The sequence below is a fragment of the Haliotis cracherodii genome, unplaced genomic scaffold (genome assembly GCF_022045235.1).
Source record: "Haliotis cracherodii isolate W230 unplaced genomic scaffold, xgHalCrac1.p SCAF_4, whole genome shotgun sequence".
NCBI lineage: Eukaryota > Metazoa > Mollusca > Gastropoda > Lepetellida > Haliotidae > Haliotis > Haliotis cracherodii.
Window position 1 is genome coordinate 46,177,950 of NW_027266297.1, and position 18,743 is coordinate 46,196,692.

Below are 18,743 nucleotides of genomic sequence, written 5' to 3' on the forward strand. Positions count from 1 at the left end.
TTTAGAAGGATACTGCTATGCGTATCAGTCATACAGGTCGGGGACATAATATCTGTTGTTTATGAAATAATACGTGTCAGTATCGTATAATCGTGTACATAATATTTAGAATTAATTGTCATATATTTTTGTTTATAGTCTTCTGTATCTTAGAGAAATATATAATCACATTTTCCTATCATTTCACTAATATAATATTGTTAGTTGTGCCCTAAGTAGTATACATCAATGTAGGTTACCCATCATGGCGGATATTGAGAAGAAAGCTTTGTATGAAATGGCGTCTTCTCAGTTAAATTCTAACCATACGAATGCTAAAAACACACCAGGTATGGCTAGAGACGAACGGAAGGAAAGCAATCATACTGAAGAGATTAATCCCGACATTGGAGATCATTTTCTAGTGCAACGATCGGACAATTCTTGGCATGTTGCGGAAATAATTCAAACAAGACTTACTGATGTTGGCGGTAAGGAATTCTATGTTCACTACGACGGTTTCAATCGTCGTTTAGATGAATGGGTGGAATTAGACAAGTTTGATTTGTCTCATAAAATTGACGACCAGCAAAGTAAGGTGAAAGATCTTACGATTAACCTGACTGATTTGAGCGACGGGACCGATCGAAAGATCACGAGAAATCAGAAAAGAAAGCATGATGAGATCAACCATGTCCAGAAAACGTACGCAGAAATGGACCCAACAACGGCGGCTTTAGAAAAAGAACACGAAGCAATCACGAAAGTGAAATATATCGATAAAGTTCAAATTGGGAAATATGAAATCGATGCCTGGTACTTTTCACCTTACCCAGAAGAGTATGGAAAGCAGTCAAAGTTATGGATTTGTGAATACTGTTTGAAATATATGCGTCTTGAGAAAACATACCGATACCATCAAACCCAGTGCACGTGGCGCTATCCTCCTGGAAAGGAAATCTACAGAAAAGGCACAGTGTCGTTGTTTGAGGTTGACGGAAAAGATGCCAAAATCTACTGCCAGAACCTTTGCCTTCTTGCTAAGATGTTTCTTGATCACAAAACTCTGTATTTTGATGTAGAACCCTTCCTTTTCTACATCTTGACAGAAGTTGATCGACAAGGGTGTCATCTTGTGGGATACTTCTCCAAAGAAAAAGAATCTCCTGATGGTAACAATGTTGCCTGTATACTCACCCTTCCACCCTTCCAACGGAAAGGGTATGGAAAGTTTCTGATTGCTTTCAGCTATGAGTTGTCAAAACTGGAAGGGACAGTTGGTTCACCGGAAAAGCCCTTGTCAGATCTTGGAAAGTTGAGTTACCGAAGTTACTGGTCATGGGTATTGTTGGAGATTTTGCGAGATTTCCGTGGAACCCTTTCAATTCGTGACTTGAGTCGCATGACAAGCATCACCCAGAATGACATTATCAGCACATTGCAGTCGCTCAACATGGTGAAGTATTGGAAAGGGCAGCATGTGATTTGTGTGACACCCAAGCTAGTAGAAGAGCATTTAAAGAGTGCCCAGTACAAACGTCCTCCGATTACAATAGAAGCACCATGTTTACGTTGGGAACCTCCCCGTAAAATTGCTAAAGTTGCCAAAAAGTGAACATAATCAATAAATCATGATAAAGCTCAGTTGTTTAAGAATTGAGTAAATGATTTGATGTAGATATTTATGTTAGAGTTTCAATTTCTCTATTGGACACTGGCAGATCCACGGAAGACAGAATATAGTAAAGACTGGATCTTGTGCCTTTTTGAGAATTACACTGTATTCAAATCTTCTGGACAACTGAATATTATCAAGAGGCTATTAAAAATGTTTTCTTTGGTTCTCCAGATTGTTACATGTTTATTGACAGTCCAATAACCCTGTGGTATTTGTAACAATTTATAGAATGACTGATGATATCATCTAAAAATTTTAACTGTGTTTATGATGTTTCATCAGTTTTATTATTTGAAATTGATGTAAACGATGTCAGTTTACAGTAATCATGGTAATATTAACACGGCACATTCAAAATGTTCCATATTGAAATTGTCATGCTGTAGTTCTATTAATGTGGAATATTAGAACTACTAGCATGGCTTCTAAACTTTTAGATCATATCTTAAGGAGAGGTATTATCACAACACTGTGGGTTCATGATTTCTGTTTTGTTTTGTTACAAATAAGATTAAATAAATGTGTATAAAATATCCGATATTTGTTATTTCTCAAACATAAGACACAGGGATTACACACTCTTGGTTCCTCTGGGGATGGTGTTGCTCACTTCCAAGTCACACACAAAAGCACCAAAGTTGTCCTTAAGGTGAAGACTATCAACTTCAAGACTAGGTTGTGAGGGGGAACAGGTGTCCAAGTTGTCTAAGGTGCCACACATTGGCTGTGATGAGATGCATCCCTTGGTCACACAAAAAGTCTATGATTGTTGGTAATAATAATATCAGGCCATGATATAAATACTTTGCATGGTCTTTTAGCTTCTCCCTCTAGAAGTTCAACATGTTCAATACTGACCATCTCCCAGTACTGTCAACTAATGGATGCTGTCAGCTTTACCAATTACATTTTAAACCAAATTCCTTATTTCAAAGACAAATCTAAACTAGATACATCTGTGGTCAAACATGGATATCAAATATCACTAGTTAGATCTGGACCTGTTCAGAGAACAATATTCTGCCCTAAGTCTGTAGCAAATGTCACGGTCAGGACAAAGTTCCAGGTGGGAATTAAACATTCCCCATGTTAATATGGTTGTGATCACAAATGTGATGTCTTGACTGGTGTGACTTGAATTTCACTTATAATTGGAACAATAAGGAGGAAGAGGCTTCTGTTATGATCATGATGAACACTACAATTTCTTCCCAATTTGCGAACCAGGTCTACATCTTATGCATTTGGCATGATCTACAGTACTTGCCATACTGATTATCAAACACTTTGTAATTTGGAAGATACACAATGTATACCAATGTATAAAGTCGAGGTGTACTGTCAAATAGAAATTCCCTTCAGGCCTGTCATATTTATGCTGCACCAATTTGGACTTAAATTTTCAATTTTTTCACTTTTTCTTATTTAACAAATATTTTGAAAATATTTGGACTATTAGAGTAATTTCAACCTGTTTCATCTGTTTTGGAAATCTTATTTTATATCAAGTATCAACTCTTAATATATTTAATTATGACAATCAATAGGAAGTGCAAAATATGGCATGCTTAAAAATGGGTGTTCTCACCCCAAGAACTGTTATATGTTGGTGACTATCATCTTCAGACAACATTATCATGATTATGCCTCGTATTCAGGGTAGGCTCAGATGCAGTTCAAAGGTTGAAGCAGCTTTTTTTATTTTTATTGGAAGTGTTAGTATATGCTTCATAAACATTTTACAATAGAGAAAAAACAGCAGTGATGCTTTTTTATTGGCATTTTGCACATGATACATGATACCCAGCCGCCTGACCTGTATGCTGACTGATGCACTCCTGCATGGTCGCAATGTTGCTAGGGCACCCCCTGGGTTAATTACACAAGTAATTAGCAGTGACTGCTATCAAGGTACTATCAGCACTCATTCATTTGTTAAGTTTTTTCTTTCAGACGGAAACATTAAATGCCAAATACGCTGCACACTATTAACATCATATTGAGACATCAATGACGTCATTGAATTGTATAAACGCTCACTATTTTTCAGGAATGGACAGTTGTTTATACATCATCTTGAACCAATATTTCAATTAATTTACACTAGGAATAAATAGACAGAACTATTTGTTTTTATTTTGACAAGTGAATGATTTCAAATTTTGACTGAAAACGTGGTGGGGTTTGAACCCGCATCGTTTGATATGAAGGACCCCTACAAAAAGAAAGACACATGACAATTGGGTATGAAATTGACTATTAAATGTTTTCAAATATTTGCATAATCCTTAAACGATAAAACAATAATACTTATATACAATGTTGGGTTACAACTGGTTACCCGTAACAATGTTCACATTTCAAGCAATTACGATTATCCCTGGACGAGAAATAAATGCAGGTATGTATATATATATATATATATATATATATATATATATATATATATATATATATATACTTGTTCAGGGTTCTTTATTTCCCATAATCCCAGACTGCATGTATTTACAACGTGCTAACGATTGATAAAATACTAGTTAAGGACCCCACGAAATAATGAAGAGCCGTGTACCATGGATTGTGAATATTAGCTCGCGACGGAGCTTGCACATTGCGTCACGTAAGGGCGACAGACTGTATAAATACAGTCTATAAAGCGTTCTGGTTTATTTTTCAAAAATTTACAACCAGAGAATGTTTTGTCAAAGTAGGGATGTGTTTTGTCAAAGTAGGGATGTGTTTTGTCAAAGTAGGGATGTGTTTTAAGTAGGAGAATATCATCGTAACTTGCCATTCCTTAAAATAATGGGCCTTAGCTTGAAGTTGTTTTCTTCTCCGTTCAGTGGGAAACAATATGATTCATGCCAATAATTTTTTAAGTACAGATGTTTAATATTGTAACTGGAACATGACATTGTGTACATATATGCTTCTGGGGCAGTTTTGTTCAACTTGTACGATGCATATGTTATCACCCACCCACCTTGACGGGGATATAGAAACAGGACCTGTCTGTTCATGTTACGTTTCTGGAGCAAAACTGGTAAACTGTTCAATATTTCCTCACAGAACTTGGTGTACCCACCAGGCAGGCACTGGAGTGAACTGGACTGGTGCCTTTTGCTTTTCAGGAATTCTGGATATTCATACTTTTTGCATTTCACAAGTCAACATAGGTTCAAAGGAGGGTAGGGTTCGTTACCTCCTGTTATTAAGGCATTTTTAAATATTTGCTGTTCTGTTTCCAAGGCGACACATGTTGGACTTCTCTTCAAATGAGTGTTTTCTTTTGAGGAGCATAACTAATAAACCTTCAAATAATTCTTTATGAAACTTTGGGTTAAAATAGTTCCCCAACAAAGATGGAGTGGTTGTGTTCTACCACAATATTTTTATATATTTTCTGAATGTGATTTTGGCCCCCATACAGCCTAATCAGATAAATGTTTTATGGTAAAACATAACTTCATTTTGCACCTTATTTAGACAAGGCAACATGGATATATTGCAAAGATCTAATGATCTCGCCAGGAGGCTGGTGCTGCTGCACTAATATTTCTGTGGATGCCAAGGGCCTTTTGTTGGTGCCAAGTAGGAGGGTTGACTTAAAAGTCCTGACCCTGGCATCGAAGGAATTGCATAATAGTGAAATCTGTTGTTGTTGCATAATAGTGAAATCTGTTGTTGTGACAATTACATGTCACACAGGTATACCCCCGCTGGAAAGGTTATGGCCTAGACAGCCAGTAGAAGGATTTCTACTGAAGTGGGATAAAATCCCTCCGACATTGTTGACAAAAGTGTTTCATTGTGGATGGGGATTGTAATGAAAAATATATCATTTTAATGTCTTTAGGTCATCTTACCATGTGAGGCTCAGAACACATCAATCAATCACCCCTCATATTTGCAAAATATAAAGGTGCAGTCATCCAAATCAAGTCAATTTGCTGTGCTAGTTGTGCCCCACAGGTGTGCTAGGGTCCAATGATGAGTTCAAATTCCAGGTTCTTCCTGATGGTTATCTGGGGCTTTCAGCACCATACTTGTGCTTGTATGATCTCACTGTAATGGTAAATGTTGAAGACCTGCATCACTGTGGGCCGTCCTCCCACATTAAAATGACTCCTGAAGTGAAACCCTGTTCAAAGCAGCCTTTATCCAACGCCAACTTACGACAGATGGATGTATGGTAGTGTACGATGACAACAGCTCACATGAACCTGGTGAGGTAAAACAAAAACCAAACACATGTTGATTTATAAACCCTTTATTTCCCCTAACATATAATTTCCCATGACAAATGTGCAACATTTACTATGCTGTACAATAATACCAAGGTGGACTTGTTACGGCAGGGTCATATGTTTTTACTGTGTCTAAAGTATTTTGGAACATAAGCACACTATTATGTCTCGTGTGAAAATCATTATCTATGCAGGAAACAATTTCTGAAATCAGTCTTGTTTGTAGCATGCTGGTGTCTCCCTTGACAGTCCAACACCATCTAGGGGGATCCTACATGATGTATTGAGGGTTGTCGTCCACATACATAAACATTCAATTGTCTTACACAATACAATACTACAGAATAATGTTACATATTACCAAAGAAAATAATCACAGGCTGTTAAAGCAGGAAATTCCAACCACCAGTACCATAAATCCTCAACTCAAGGTCCTTGATGCTTTCCTTTGAGGAAGGCTTTTTTTAAGTTCCCAGTAGTGGCATCCCAAAAGGCATGGAAAATGTGAAAGTTGATTATTTGAATTCATCACAATTTCGGTGAAGATCTTTTCTGGGGATTTAGGGTAATTTGGCAGATGCTAATTAAAGAATAAATTGTAAGAATTACTTTGCAATTTGCTATGTACAGTTAAATGAGAAAAAACAAAACATAATCTCAGCTCACAAAGCATGTGTGCAAGAGTCACATAATGAAAGACATGTACAGTGTTAGTATTATCAAACAGGGAACTGTTTCTCAAATCAGATCTTAAGAGAAAATAAAATAGCAAAAAACCGCATCACATCGTTTCAGTAACACTGCCAACACATTGGTCAGTGAAGACATTCCTACATCAATGGAATGAAGCTAGCCCAGGTATCCCTCGAATTAAATATACAACCATTTACACGGAGAACACAGTCAACAAAACTTACAGATTACATTACTTGAAAACACTTCATCATTCATTCAGTTGACATTTCAATGTGCTCTCAAACCAAATTCTGTGGGACACTTTGAACATAGAGCTCAGCGCAAAATCAGGATTGGGTTAAGTCATAACTCACTGGATTGCTTTTTACAGACTCAAGACAGTGTCTACTCGTGAATTCTCAAGCATGTGTGTTATCAACTGTGATCTCGTAGAATCAGGACTGAATGAATAATATTATATCATAAATCATCAGAATTTGATATCAATCTTATGAAATCACTTAACCATCAATCCAGTTATTCCATCACCATTTTGTATTATATGAAAACAACTCAATTGTGAAATGTTCCTTAAGACAAATATCTAAAATGTAACCACTGTCTCGAAGGTACCAGATACCATTGTTAATTGTCACAGTTCAGCTACTGTGTACACTAATACCCCAATGTTATACATCCCCGACATATATGATAATGTTGATGATGAAGATGGTGGCGTTGCTCGTTATATATCTCCTGATGTATCCAGAATGAACACAGATATCAACAGTTAGTGCAAGGAAGAGGATGGTGTTGTATTTCACTCTCAACATGATGCATTCCAGTTCAACGCCAGTTGGATGAAGCCTATATCCTCTCTACACGTATCTTTATGGGGAGGGGGCTGGCCTCTACCCGGTCCTGGGGGTGGAGGACCTGGATGCCTTTCCCCTGCTTCACCATCTCCCTAAGATACTCCAGGTCCCCGTTGATGCTCAACTTCTGCAACATACATCAACATGACAGGAGATGGTCTCTGAATGAACACAGTGCAGGGAATGCGATAGACTTCCCACCAAAGCTTAGTGTTAATTGCAGTACCTGATATGACTGTTCCCTTGGCTTATTAATACCTTACTCTCTGCTGCCATGACAGATTATCATTAAAGTACATGGTTGACATAATTTGGGGACCCATGGCTAAGAATAATACCCCTGAAGATCCGGTTTAGCATAGGTCTTCAGCAATCCATATTTGCCGTAAGAGGCGACTAACGGGATCGGGTGGTCAGGCTCACTGACTTGATTGATACAAGTCGTCGTAACCCAATTGCATACATCGAAGCTCATGATGTCAATCAATGGATTGTCTGGTCCAGACTTGATTATTTACAGACCATCTTCATAAATAGTTGGAATACTGCTGAGTGAAGCATTCAGCATTCAGCAACAAACAAACAACATAATTTTGGATCCCAAAAGATGCATAAACCTTGCAAACATGCTTTGTAATTGATTCAACAGGCCCGAAGTTGAACTTGCTACATACCTGGGTGTGTATCCTGTGTTCTGGGGCTGTGACAGCTGCTGTAAGACACAGCCAGATCATTACAATGGCACAGAACAGAATCAGCAGACAGAGAAGGAGTCGTGGAATGCCAGTCTTCCTGGCAATACAGGTCAGCCAGTCTGAGTTGACATTGCGGTCGTCTGACATCAGGCCTAGGCTGTCCTCAAAACTACGGGCAGATCTCAGCTGGGAGTGCTTTAGGTTGGGCGTAGCAGCATTATCAATGGGCTCGATGTTCATCTCCAGATAGTTAGCCGTCTTGTCATCAGAGTTCATTCCCTTGTAATCTGAAAGAAGAAACACCTGGTGTTACTATTCTGTGAATTCTACAAGATTAGTCTCATAAGATATGTTTCAGTGAGTGACCAGTATTCCAGTTCTACCAAGGCGAGTCAGCTTGATGTGGGAGGAAAGCCTGAAGTGATGCAGGTATTAGAAGTTTACCACGAGCACGGGTATGGTGCTGACAAACCTAGAAACATAATAGGGATGAACCGGGATTCAAATCCACAATCATAGGTTTCTGGCGTGTACAAGGGATGACAACTCTACACAGAGAATTGTGGTGCCTTAGATATGTTGCAGTCAGTTAACTACTGTATTCAATAACAATGAGCACATCACTGAAAAGCCCAATGATAAAGACATACATGTTCTCTTGTCATTAATAGACCTTTAGATCTGTGAAGGTCTGGGTCAGAATTGATCTTCAGCAACCCATATATGTCGTAAGAGGTGACTATCGGAATCGGGTGGTCAGGCTCGCTGATTTGGTGGATGCATGTTTACTATTCCAGTCGTTAAACACGTAACTATCGTTCTGAATACTGCGTGTTAATGTTTTTGATGTTGCATTATCAGAATTCACATTCCGAACGTCACTTTCATGATCTGGTAAGCGACGCTCTGATTGGTCAGATGAAAGGTCGTTCTGACGTGACCCCTAATGGGATGTCCTCAGATCTTTCTTTGGCGGTAGCGTGAACTAAGATCTGATTTTAATGAGATTGGGCCCAGACTTGATAATTTACAGACTGCCATCATATAGCTGGGATATTGCTGAGAGCGATGTAAAAAACAACAAACAAACAAACAAACAAACAAACAAACAAACAAACAAAAAACATTTCATAGTGGCCATAATATGAGAGATGGTTATTGTGATTTGTAACCAACCAGAATCAAGTATTTTCCAAACTCATGGTAGCAAATATGTTTAGAACTGGGAGAATACAGTATTTATGCCCTTCACTATCAGCATCTCTCAGCATCAGCTGTGGAGCAACTATCAGTTACACTGACCATCAAGATCCTGTGCATCATTGAACTCTGTGTAGAACTGAGGCTGGGACTTGATGACCACCAGCTTGCCGTTGTCGGCCTCCATGTAGAGTGACCAGCTGACCGTCATGCTGTGGTAGGCCTTTTCTATCATGTTGCTGTACAGACTGTGCACGTACATCAGGGGGTACAGCAGGTGGATGCTGGGCTCCTCACTCTCAAGCTGCAACAAACAACACTAACCTGAGACAGTGCTCTGCTCCTGTATGAGTCGCCCGCTATAATAATGGTCAACACTAGAACATATACTTACAGAAATAGCAACTGAGTCATGGTATAATGTGTAACACATATGTCCTGGTTGAACATGTCCATGATAAATTCTTTTATTATTTTACTCAAATGACAATGAAAATACATGGGTTATCTCCCTATCACAATCTCATCATTGGTGCCGACATTGTCAGACAACAACATAAAAGCCAATTAAGTATGACTTGATTTTAACTGTGGATCAACATTTCCCAATGTGTCTATGTGTAAGCATTATATCTGTAATGTAGGTGTGTGTATATAATATCAGCACTTTCAGGGACAATGTTTTGTGCTACTGATTTGCAATAAAAACATTGACATTTACAATATCATTAAACAACAAAACTTTGTTTATGCCTCTACTAATATGTGTAGAAGAACATAAACTCAAAAAGCATATATATGATGTTGTAGGTCATTATAGATGCGAAGTTTACACGATACTGGTCAAACAAGTCATGACATACACCCATGTGACTATCAGTCACCTGAGCAAAACAGCTGTCTTTTTGTTGCCTTTTGTCATTTATTTCTCATCTTACAGAAGCATAAAAAACTGAGCATATAGGAAAATAATCATTTCTGATCAGTACCTGACTATGAAACAAGACCAAACAAAACAATCCATGCATTCTGAATGTAAATATTCACCACTGCGCTTGTCCAGGGAAGCTATCAATGCCAGAATAATTAGTTTGCCTTTTTGTGGACATTTGGCCTACAAGTGATCAATGTACAGGACTGTGCAGTCGTAACCTACTTCCTTACACCATGTATGTGAGTTGAGTTGAGTAATCAATACACTGATGTTGATCAAGCCCTCACTCCAGGCATGCGGACTGTGTTATGTATCATGACACTCATCATACCTGGTGTCTTCTGGCAGCGAATGGTGTCTGACTTCTACATCCCAGAGCACAGGCAGTATAGTCCGCCTCCACGGGGTAGGATTCCTTGCAGCCTGTACAACACACAGCAGCAGCAGCATCAACACACAGGAGCAGCGTCATCAACACACAGCAGCAGCAGCATCAACAAGCAGCTTCACATACCATAGCCCACTTACAACAATTGCCTTTCTGATACTCACCAGACATATCTTGACTAATAACAAAACTACCAGAGCAATACATATAAGAATATTTTCAGGGACAATCTAGCTGTCAGTAACCTACTCCAAACAACATTTACATCTGCACAGGATTCGTCCATGAACATGCAGAAAAGTAAACAGAAACAAAGAATTGCAACTTGACCATGAATTACTTGAGCTTATGTACTCAACATGGTAGCTCATAGAAGAGGTTCACTGAGCCATTATTCCATCTCTAGTTTGGTACTGACATATTCCTACTTGTGCGGGGCTTACTAATTCTTCTTTACCCTACCCAGAATACATCCATCCTACCTGGAATACAGCCAGCCTACTCAGAATACACACTGAAATGATCATCGTCTTATTTTAATGTGACTATGCTTGCAAGAATGAATTGACTTACATCCCATACATTCCTTCTGTGTGGTGTTGACCTCCTCGCCTCCATTGACGAACTCCATGATGGAGTAGAAGCGGCACCCCCTCCTGCAGCACTCATGGTGGTTGCCCTGCTGACAGCGATTACAACAGTAACTACATACACAATAAAAATATCACAAATCATGCACAACCTTTTGTAAGGTCATTTTGTGTCCAGGGCATATATATATGACAAGGATACAATGAATACATGATTTGGTGGAGATTAGAGAGCAGTAAAATAGCCAACTATGCCCTTCTGAATCCTCTGTTGGCATTCATTAAGTAGAGGGGAATGTCCGAGTAACTCTCAATGGAGAGTTACGAGGATATTCCCCTACTTAAAACTCATCCCTACTTTTACACTTTGACAAAATATTCTGTAGTTGAAAATATTTGAAAAATTCAAATGCTGCTTCAAGATAATGTACAGTTGACAAGCAACTCTCCATTCCTGAAAAATAATGGAGCTTTCAAACAATAGAATGACGTCACAGATGTGTTTTAACATTGCTGAATAACCAGATGCGCCTACTTTATCTACAGGAAGTGTAGCAACTTCACAAACAAATACGTCAGTCTACTGCATAAGAATGCTTAGACTTCCCATCTGTAGAACTTTCTGATGTCATACTAGTGGTGGGTAGAACAAAACATTACAGAGGTTGATTCATTTTCTCTCGGGGTGTCAGTTTGAATAATGCTAACAAGACAGTGAAGTGGTTCAAGTATTACGTGAAAATTAGAGAGAGGGTACATAAAGCAAAATTGTATACAGATTAAAACTGCCCTTCAATGAATCGTGAATTTGCCCATTAGCTTACAGAGAATATTAGGTTCAACGAATGTCACATCACTAATCATATCCTCTGTAACCAAGTACATGTAGTTCCAATTTGTTTTGTCACTGTGTCATGATAGAAAGAAGATAAACCAACTGTGTTTCATTTTCAGGCTTCGACCTTTGCTTCCATACCTGTAAATATTTCAATTTCAAAACTTCATGCTATTGTGTTGTTGCAAATGAAATTTACGGGTTCGAATTCATGTTTGAAACCCAAACATTGATACCACAGTATGTTTATTTCCTGATTGTTTTACAGCTCTTTATACCATAAATAAGCATTATTTAGTCAAGACACAAACATACTACATTGGTCATGTTTGTGAATCTGAATATGCTTTTTTCCATAATATTGAGTAGGTCAGTTGCTCAATAGACATGTTAACCAGCCATCACCCTGCCATCTGATGGAAAAGAGATAACTTCCTTCTTTGGAGGAGGAGATGTGAGATGTTCCCACTGTTTTCACTTATGTTTGATCTCTGGCTTATAGGGGTGAAGGCTTCACCGTGAAGCCAAGAGTCATCAATAGTTACAAACTGCTCAACAAGCTCTGCTGGGTCCACTTCAAAATGACAAGTGAAGACCCTGGTCGGAATAGGTCTTCAGCAACCCATGCTTGCAGTAAACAGCGACTATGCTCGTCATAAGAGGCAACTAATGGGATCGAGAGGTCTGTCTCGCTGACTTGGTTGATGCATGTCATAGTATCCCAATTTTGTGGCTTGATGCTTATGATGTCAATTAGTGGATTGGCTGGTCCAGACTCGATTATATACAGACCGTCGTCATATAGCTGGAATATTTCTGAGTGCGGCATTAAACAACAAACAAACCAACCAACCTCACAAGAGATGATGAACCTGGATTTTTCTAATCAGGGGTGAGAAGCCCTGGAAGCCAACTAGCTGAAAGTTCTGTCATGCCCTGTTCATTCCTCACAATGTTACCAACTCTGTCTCATCATGAGAGATTTCTATTGTATTGTCGATGTGACATGTGATGATTCATAATCATATCGTGTAGTTTATCAACATTTCTCGTCGTGGAAAGTCTTTCTGATCTTGCCCTTTCATCGTTATCCTTTGTGGTATCAGTTGAAGGTCTTCCAGAATGATTTTTTTTAAATCTAAAAATTTATTTATTACATTTCCCATCATATTTTACATCTCAATGTCATACATAAAGTGTGCATGGAGTAGTTGTTATATTTAGCATAATTATTATACATCATAGTTTATACAGGGTTTCTAAATAACAGATGTAAAGACCAGGAGGCATGGGTGCATGCATAATATGAATATGCAATAAATTTTGTAATATCTAAATATTTCTTTTTGAATTTGTAAATAAATTGTTAAATGTGTGAAGCACAGATTTTGTTACCATAACTGCATTGAGTGAATTGTTATTTTATGTACTAAAATGACCTCTTGCCTTGTGCATAGTTTCCAAGCCAATCTGAACGTTTCTTCCATATATCAGCAACATACATAATGTAATAAGTGAATTTTTCAGATGGTTCATAACATAGTGAACAAACTGGTGATTCAACATATCCTAATGTAAATAAACACTTTGTACTTAAAATATTATTTATAACATTAAACAGAAACCATCTGAATTCAGTATTTTGTGAAACCTTTTTGCCATAAGGTTAAAGTTTACCAACTCTATATCTGTATACTGTTTTTCAAAACAATCTTCCCATTTACTGTAACACTTTACACTATAAATTAATAAATGTAGGGTTTAATAGGGCTTTATAAAATACCCCACTTCCTTTTTATTGTTTAGTTTTGATTCATTACATGGCAGTATAGGCCTTTGGCAGACTTTAGCACAATGTTTTATATTGTTATTCTGTTAATAACAGGACACTGATAGTTTTACTCCTGGAGAGAACAAAACGTCTGTCTTTAAACTGGATTTTGGAACAAATTCATCAAAATCAAATAATTTCCCTGTCGTGAATGAAGTAATTTATATATGCTAAACCCTTGTGCTGCCTGGTTGTGTTTTTGGTTCAAATGCAGTCAGTATGCATGGACAGTATTGTATTATAAAAAGTTTCACATGTGTACACATATTATCAGTCTCAGCTGCCGTGTGCTATATCTATAAATAACTAGGTTGTAGATGGAAAATGGTATCTTATCACTAAATCTCAACATCTGTTTGCTTACAGTGTGGTTCAGTCAAGCAACACCTGGTTTCAATTTCAACCTTCAATGGCTAGACCATAAACCGTGAGGTCACCAGTTCTTCAATGGCTAGACCTAAGCTGTAAAAGCTATCAGTTCATGGAGCCTATGTCATATGATCAATGGCTAGACCTAAGCTGTGAAGCTATCAGTTCATGGAGCCTATGTCATATGATCTTCCATGGCTAGACCTAAGCTGTGAAGCTATCAGTTCATGGAGCCTTTGTCATATGATCTTCAATGGCTAGACCTAAGCTGTGAAGCTATCAGTTCATGGAGCCTATGTCATATGATCTTCAATGGCTAGACCTAAGCTGTGAAGCTATCAGTTCATGGAGCCTATGTCATATGATCTTCAATGGCTAGACCTAAGCTGTGAAGCTATCAGTTCATGGAGCCTATGTCATATGATCTTCAATGGCTAGACCTAAGCTGTGAAGCTATCAGTTCATGGAGCCTATGTCATATGATGTCAGTGTGTCCCACACCACTACTGAAGTTCAAACAAGTTGCATTACTATAAAACAATTACTTTATCAGGTTAATCAACGAACAGCCTTAGTAAATTATTTTTAAAGATTAGTCCAGAGCACTAGTGAAACACGTTGAAGCTGGTCATGTTTGAATGAGACAAAAGTGTTCTACATGTTCATATTTTTGTCAGTTTTATTCAGTTATTGTGTAGCAAACCTGCAGCTTTAGGACCTGGATCCGAGTTAGAGCCCCCACATGCTACGAGTCAATGAGGACTATCATCAGTAGATTGTCACTTGTCCTCGGCACAATCTAGTTGTCTTGGGCAAGTGGGGTTGCATGTAATTCAAATTCTGATAATGTGAAACAAAATTCTACAGTGATTCTTAATCTCCAGTCAGTAATAGGCTAATCACTCAGCCATTTTGAGACAAATACAACTATTACAAAAGCTTCATCCAACATGAACAAGACAAGTCATTACAGAAAGCTCTATTAATGATTAACACTTGTATTTCTTGTTTGGGATATGTTATTGCTATTGTTAAAGGCCATGTAGTGATGAAAACACTTTTATATGCAAAACAGGATAATGAATAAGTGGATGAATTCAGTCTGAGAGAATACAGAAATGTTCACTGACTAAAAAATCCATTCACACTTCTTTACTAGAATCTTTGCATGATTGATCTTTAGTCAGTGTCATTAGTGACCTGTATCTAAGTGATCATTAACCCTGATTTGGAAAGTCTCACCACGCACAAACATACTGAGGTCACATGATACTTCCAAATATGTCTTCCAAATACTTGATGAATATGACAATAGACACAATTTGTAAACACAACCTGTTTTTTTCTACTCTCCACGATAATTAAACCAAGACCACTCGATACCTATTCTTCACATTTCCAATAAAGTCAATCCTTGGTGATCAAGCAATAACCAAGACAAGGGTTTGCTATAAATCAGTTACTGTACATATCTTCATCTTTTTTTTCCGGAAGAAGATTGATTGCAAGACGTATAGTACTATTTATAACATATACTATACACATCTATTTCCGTTATTCTTTTTAAAGATGAGTACACTTGACCATAACTCTAGAATATGATATACTTATCTACCGTTGGCCTACTTTTAGAATTCAGTACCACAAACATTACATGTTGACGGCACATTACAACCCTGTATAAATAACGACACACACCAGTGACAAGGTGCCCTGAGGTGTCAGACTAACACGATTACTGGAGTCTTTGGGAACTAAATGGGAACTAATTTACATATATAATGGTTTTGAGTCGGTAATTTTCAATATTATGCACATTAATGCAGTTAATTAGGTATTTATATATTGACACTGCAAACATCCAAACACTCTCCAGCTACAGCATTAGAAACTAGCACTAGTCCCATAGTCCTTGCAAAACTGCTCAGTAGTTAAGGTATCATAAGGACTAGTTGAAATTTACCCTTTTTAAGGGTTTTGCTAGATGCTGTCAGTATAAGAAATAGTTTCTAGCGCTGATCTACCATGGGACTTCTTTTGCTATAAATCAGTTTGGTTTGGTACAACAAGGTAATGATAAGAATTGTGTTTGTGAAAGGGTGGTACACTCTTCTCATCCATTTTACAGAGTGGGAGCTGAAGCATGCAAATCACTGCACCTGTCATCGTGCGCTTGTTCATTTGATTTCTTTATTCTATACACAAACAGGTCATGATAGCGGGATGAAGTGCTTCATATTGAATATATCAGCTGGAGTGAGTGAGAATAGTTTTACACAGCTTTTAGCAATATTCCAGCAATATTGCGGCAAGGAACAATGGTCTGCACACATTGTGCCAATGTGGGAAATCGAACCTGGGTTCAAAAATGGTTCAAAAACTGTCTCACACTCATGCAGTCAGTAGCAATGCCTTAACATGCCCACAATGATCTACATTATCTTTTACAGTGCACCAATGAATTATTTAATACCTTGACATTCACACATACTTGTGAACTCAACGTCTGATAACTGGAGCCCTTATCAGTGTGCCCCATCTCCTTACCCCTCATGATCATGTAAATTCCGGAATGGCACCATGACCCCTCATAAGTGTCTGTAGACTGAAGTCAGAAGACACCATGGCTACCAGAAACCTCCATAAGTGTCGGTCACCATTTTGTCCCTTTCCATTCATTTCTGTTTATGCATGACTCTGTAAATTTGCACTAACTGCAACAGTGTTAACGTAGCTCAGTTAGTAATTTTGTCACCAATGTCAGTCTAATATCCAAATGTAGCAAGTTCAACTCCTGATTGATTCTCACACAAAATTGGTTAATTGTCTCAGTGACATGTGTCCTGCTGCCGAGATCATCCTGACAAGGATACTGATTTCACAAGGTGCTCCCTTACGTTTAATTTCATTGCCATTTTCACCGGGTAATATGTTTCTGTTTTCACTAAGCCAGGTACTACTTTCGATTGGTGACATGTTGATGAGGTGCTGTTTCAGCTATAACCCAATCAATGTCCCAGCTCATCACTTATCTTATCTGAACTTAGACAGAATCCATTACATGTATAAGAGATTCAGTGTTGTCTTTGCCCTGGTTACATAAATAATTTGTCTCAGTAAGTCAAAGAAAACGTAAACAGCGGGTACATATGTAAAATACAAATGAAGTCATCTAAACACAATGTACTTATTGTCTAACTGGGTTCTTCTAAAATTATTCTATGAGCCAGATATATGTAGTCTGTCATGTTGGCACACGTTGGTATATCATAGACATATGATATATATGATATAGAAACGTGGGTCAATAGTTCAGTCTGTTCTTCACGAACACATAACAAAGTGGTGTAAAAACAATAAGCTCACATTCAACCACTAGCCTACTTGCAACAGCTGTGCATACGTTGGCTACATTAAATTGATTACTTAGTTCTCTAGAGAAATCAGACTGGTGACTAGCCAGTAGCCTAAATCTTTGTTGTGCATCTGTTTCATCTGTGATACGAACCTTCTCGTACGTGTGTGACGGATATGTGTTCTCGCAAACCTCCATACATGGCTTCACATCAGTGAGAACATGGTCAAATACATCGGATGCAGCAGATAGGGTCACCAAAAGTGCCCAAACTGCCACGATGACTCTGTTTGTTGTACTGGCAGCCATAGTCGAATTGACATCACTTGCCCACTTCCTAGAGGCTTGTTTTTGTCACGTGACACGCCAAGCAACATAACTCTATGTTCAAACGTAAGGAATACCACTATGAAATGATTTACAACTCGGCAGTAAAACATATTCCATGCCGTATAATTAAGTGCTTAAAAAACCAAGCACGAAATCGCGAAAGGAATGGCACAGGGGAGGGAAAACACAATTACTCGTGGAGACATGAATATGGCACGACAAAGAGATAAGGAAACGGGGAATTCCTGTTTTTCTCACTCATTGTGTTTGTTCTGTATTTCTCCCGTTTTCTGTGTACTGTTATCTGTGTTTAGTGTACACGAAATGGTTGTTAAAAATTTCAAGGAGAGGGTTTAATATCTGCTCCACTGAAAAGCAAATTTACATTTTCCGGCTAACATTACCCGACGAAAACAACACAGCTTAATGTTTCAACTCATATCATTGTATTCAAGGTCATTTGCCCACAAAAACAAGCTACATAATTTTACATTTGGCAATTGTCAATAGAGATATTTTTTAATGCTACTTAAAGGGGCACTGATCTAACGCAATTCCCCGGACTGGTTGTTGCCTTTGTTATTGTTTTTTTTCCCCCGTGAGTACCCGGATGATACACAACGCAACTGAGCTTGACCAGGGACTGGGCTACCGTCTGCAAGGACAGCTAAATAAACTTGGAGGCTGGAGGCAATATTTGTTTTACGCATTTTTGCATAAACACTGATTGGTTAACTGTGATCAGTAACGATTTCGACAAAG

General features: G+C 38.1%; 2 protein-coding genes across 3 annotated transcripts; one reads left to right on the plus strand and one right to left on the minus strand.

Moving 5' to 3' along the window:
- Positions 1-244: 244 nt before the first annotated feature.
- On the plus strand, positions 245-1,970 carry LOC139479043 (histone acetyltransferase KAT8-like). The gene has a single exon (XM_071261789.1). The coding sequence runs from the start codon at positions 245-247 to the stop codon at positions 1,592-1,594; it is 1,350 nt and encodes a 449-aa protein (XP_071117890.1). The 3' UTR covers positions 1,595-1,970.
- Positions 1,971-5,911: 3,941 nt separating this feature from the next.
- LOC139479202 (transmembrane protein 59-like) lies at positions 5,912-17,988 on the minus strand. Of its 2 annotated transcripts, none has more exons than XM_071262046.1 (6): positions 17,805-17,988; positions 11,245-11,350; positions 10,615-10,706; positions 9,452-9,653; positions 8,129-8,436; positions 5,912-7,581 (listed from the first exon to the last, which is right to left on the minus strand). In XM_071262046.1, the coding sequence occupies exons 1-6, from the start codon at positions 17,958-17,960 to the stop codon at positions 7,447-7,449; spliced, it is 999 nt and encodes a 332-aa protein (XP_071118147.1). In that variant the 5' UTR covers positions 17,961-17,988; the 3' UTR covers positions 5,912-7,446. The 2 variants fall into 2 exon arrangements, with proteins under 2 accessions (XP_071118147.1, XP_071118146.1); XM_071262045.1 differs by having other exon boundaries at positions 11,245-11,353.
- Positions 17,989-18,743: the final 755 nt, after the last annotated feature.

What these genes read in the sequence shown, in the direction of transcription:
- LOC139479043 (XM_071261789.1), top strand. Translation starts at nt 245, where the DNA reads ATGGCGGATATTGAGAAGAAAGCTTTGTATGAAATGGCGTCTTCTCAG.
- LOC139479202 (XM_071262045.1), bottom strand. Translation starts at nt 17,960, where the DNA reads ATGGCTGCCAGTACAACAAACAGAGTCATCGTGGCAGTTTGGGCACTT. An exon ending in ACAGAAGGAATGTATGGGAT is followed by an intron (nt 10,707 to 11,244) that starts GTAAGTCAATTC and finishes TGTGTTGTACAG; the next exon opens with GCTGCAAGGAATCCTACCCC. An exon ending in AACACAGGATACACACCCAG is followed by an intron (nt 7,582 to 8,128) that starts GTATGTAGCAAG and finishes TGTATGTTGCAG; the next exon opens with AAGTTGAGCATCAACGGGGA.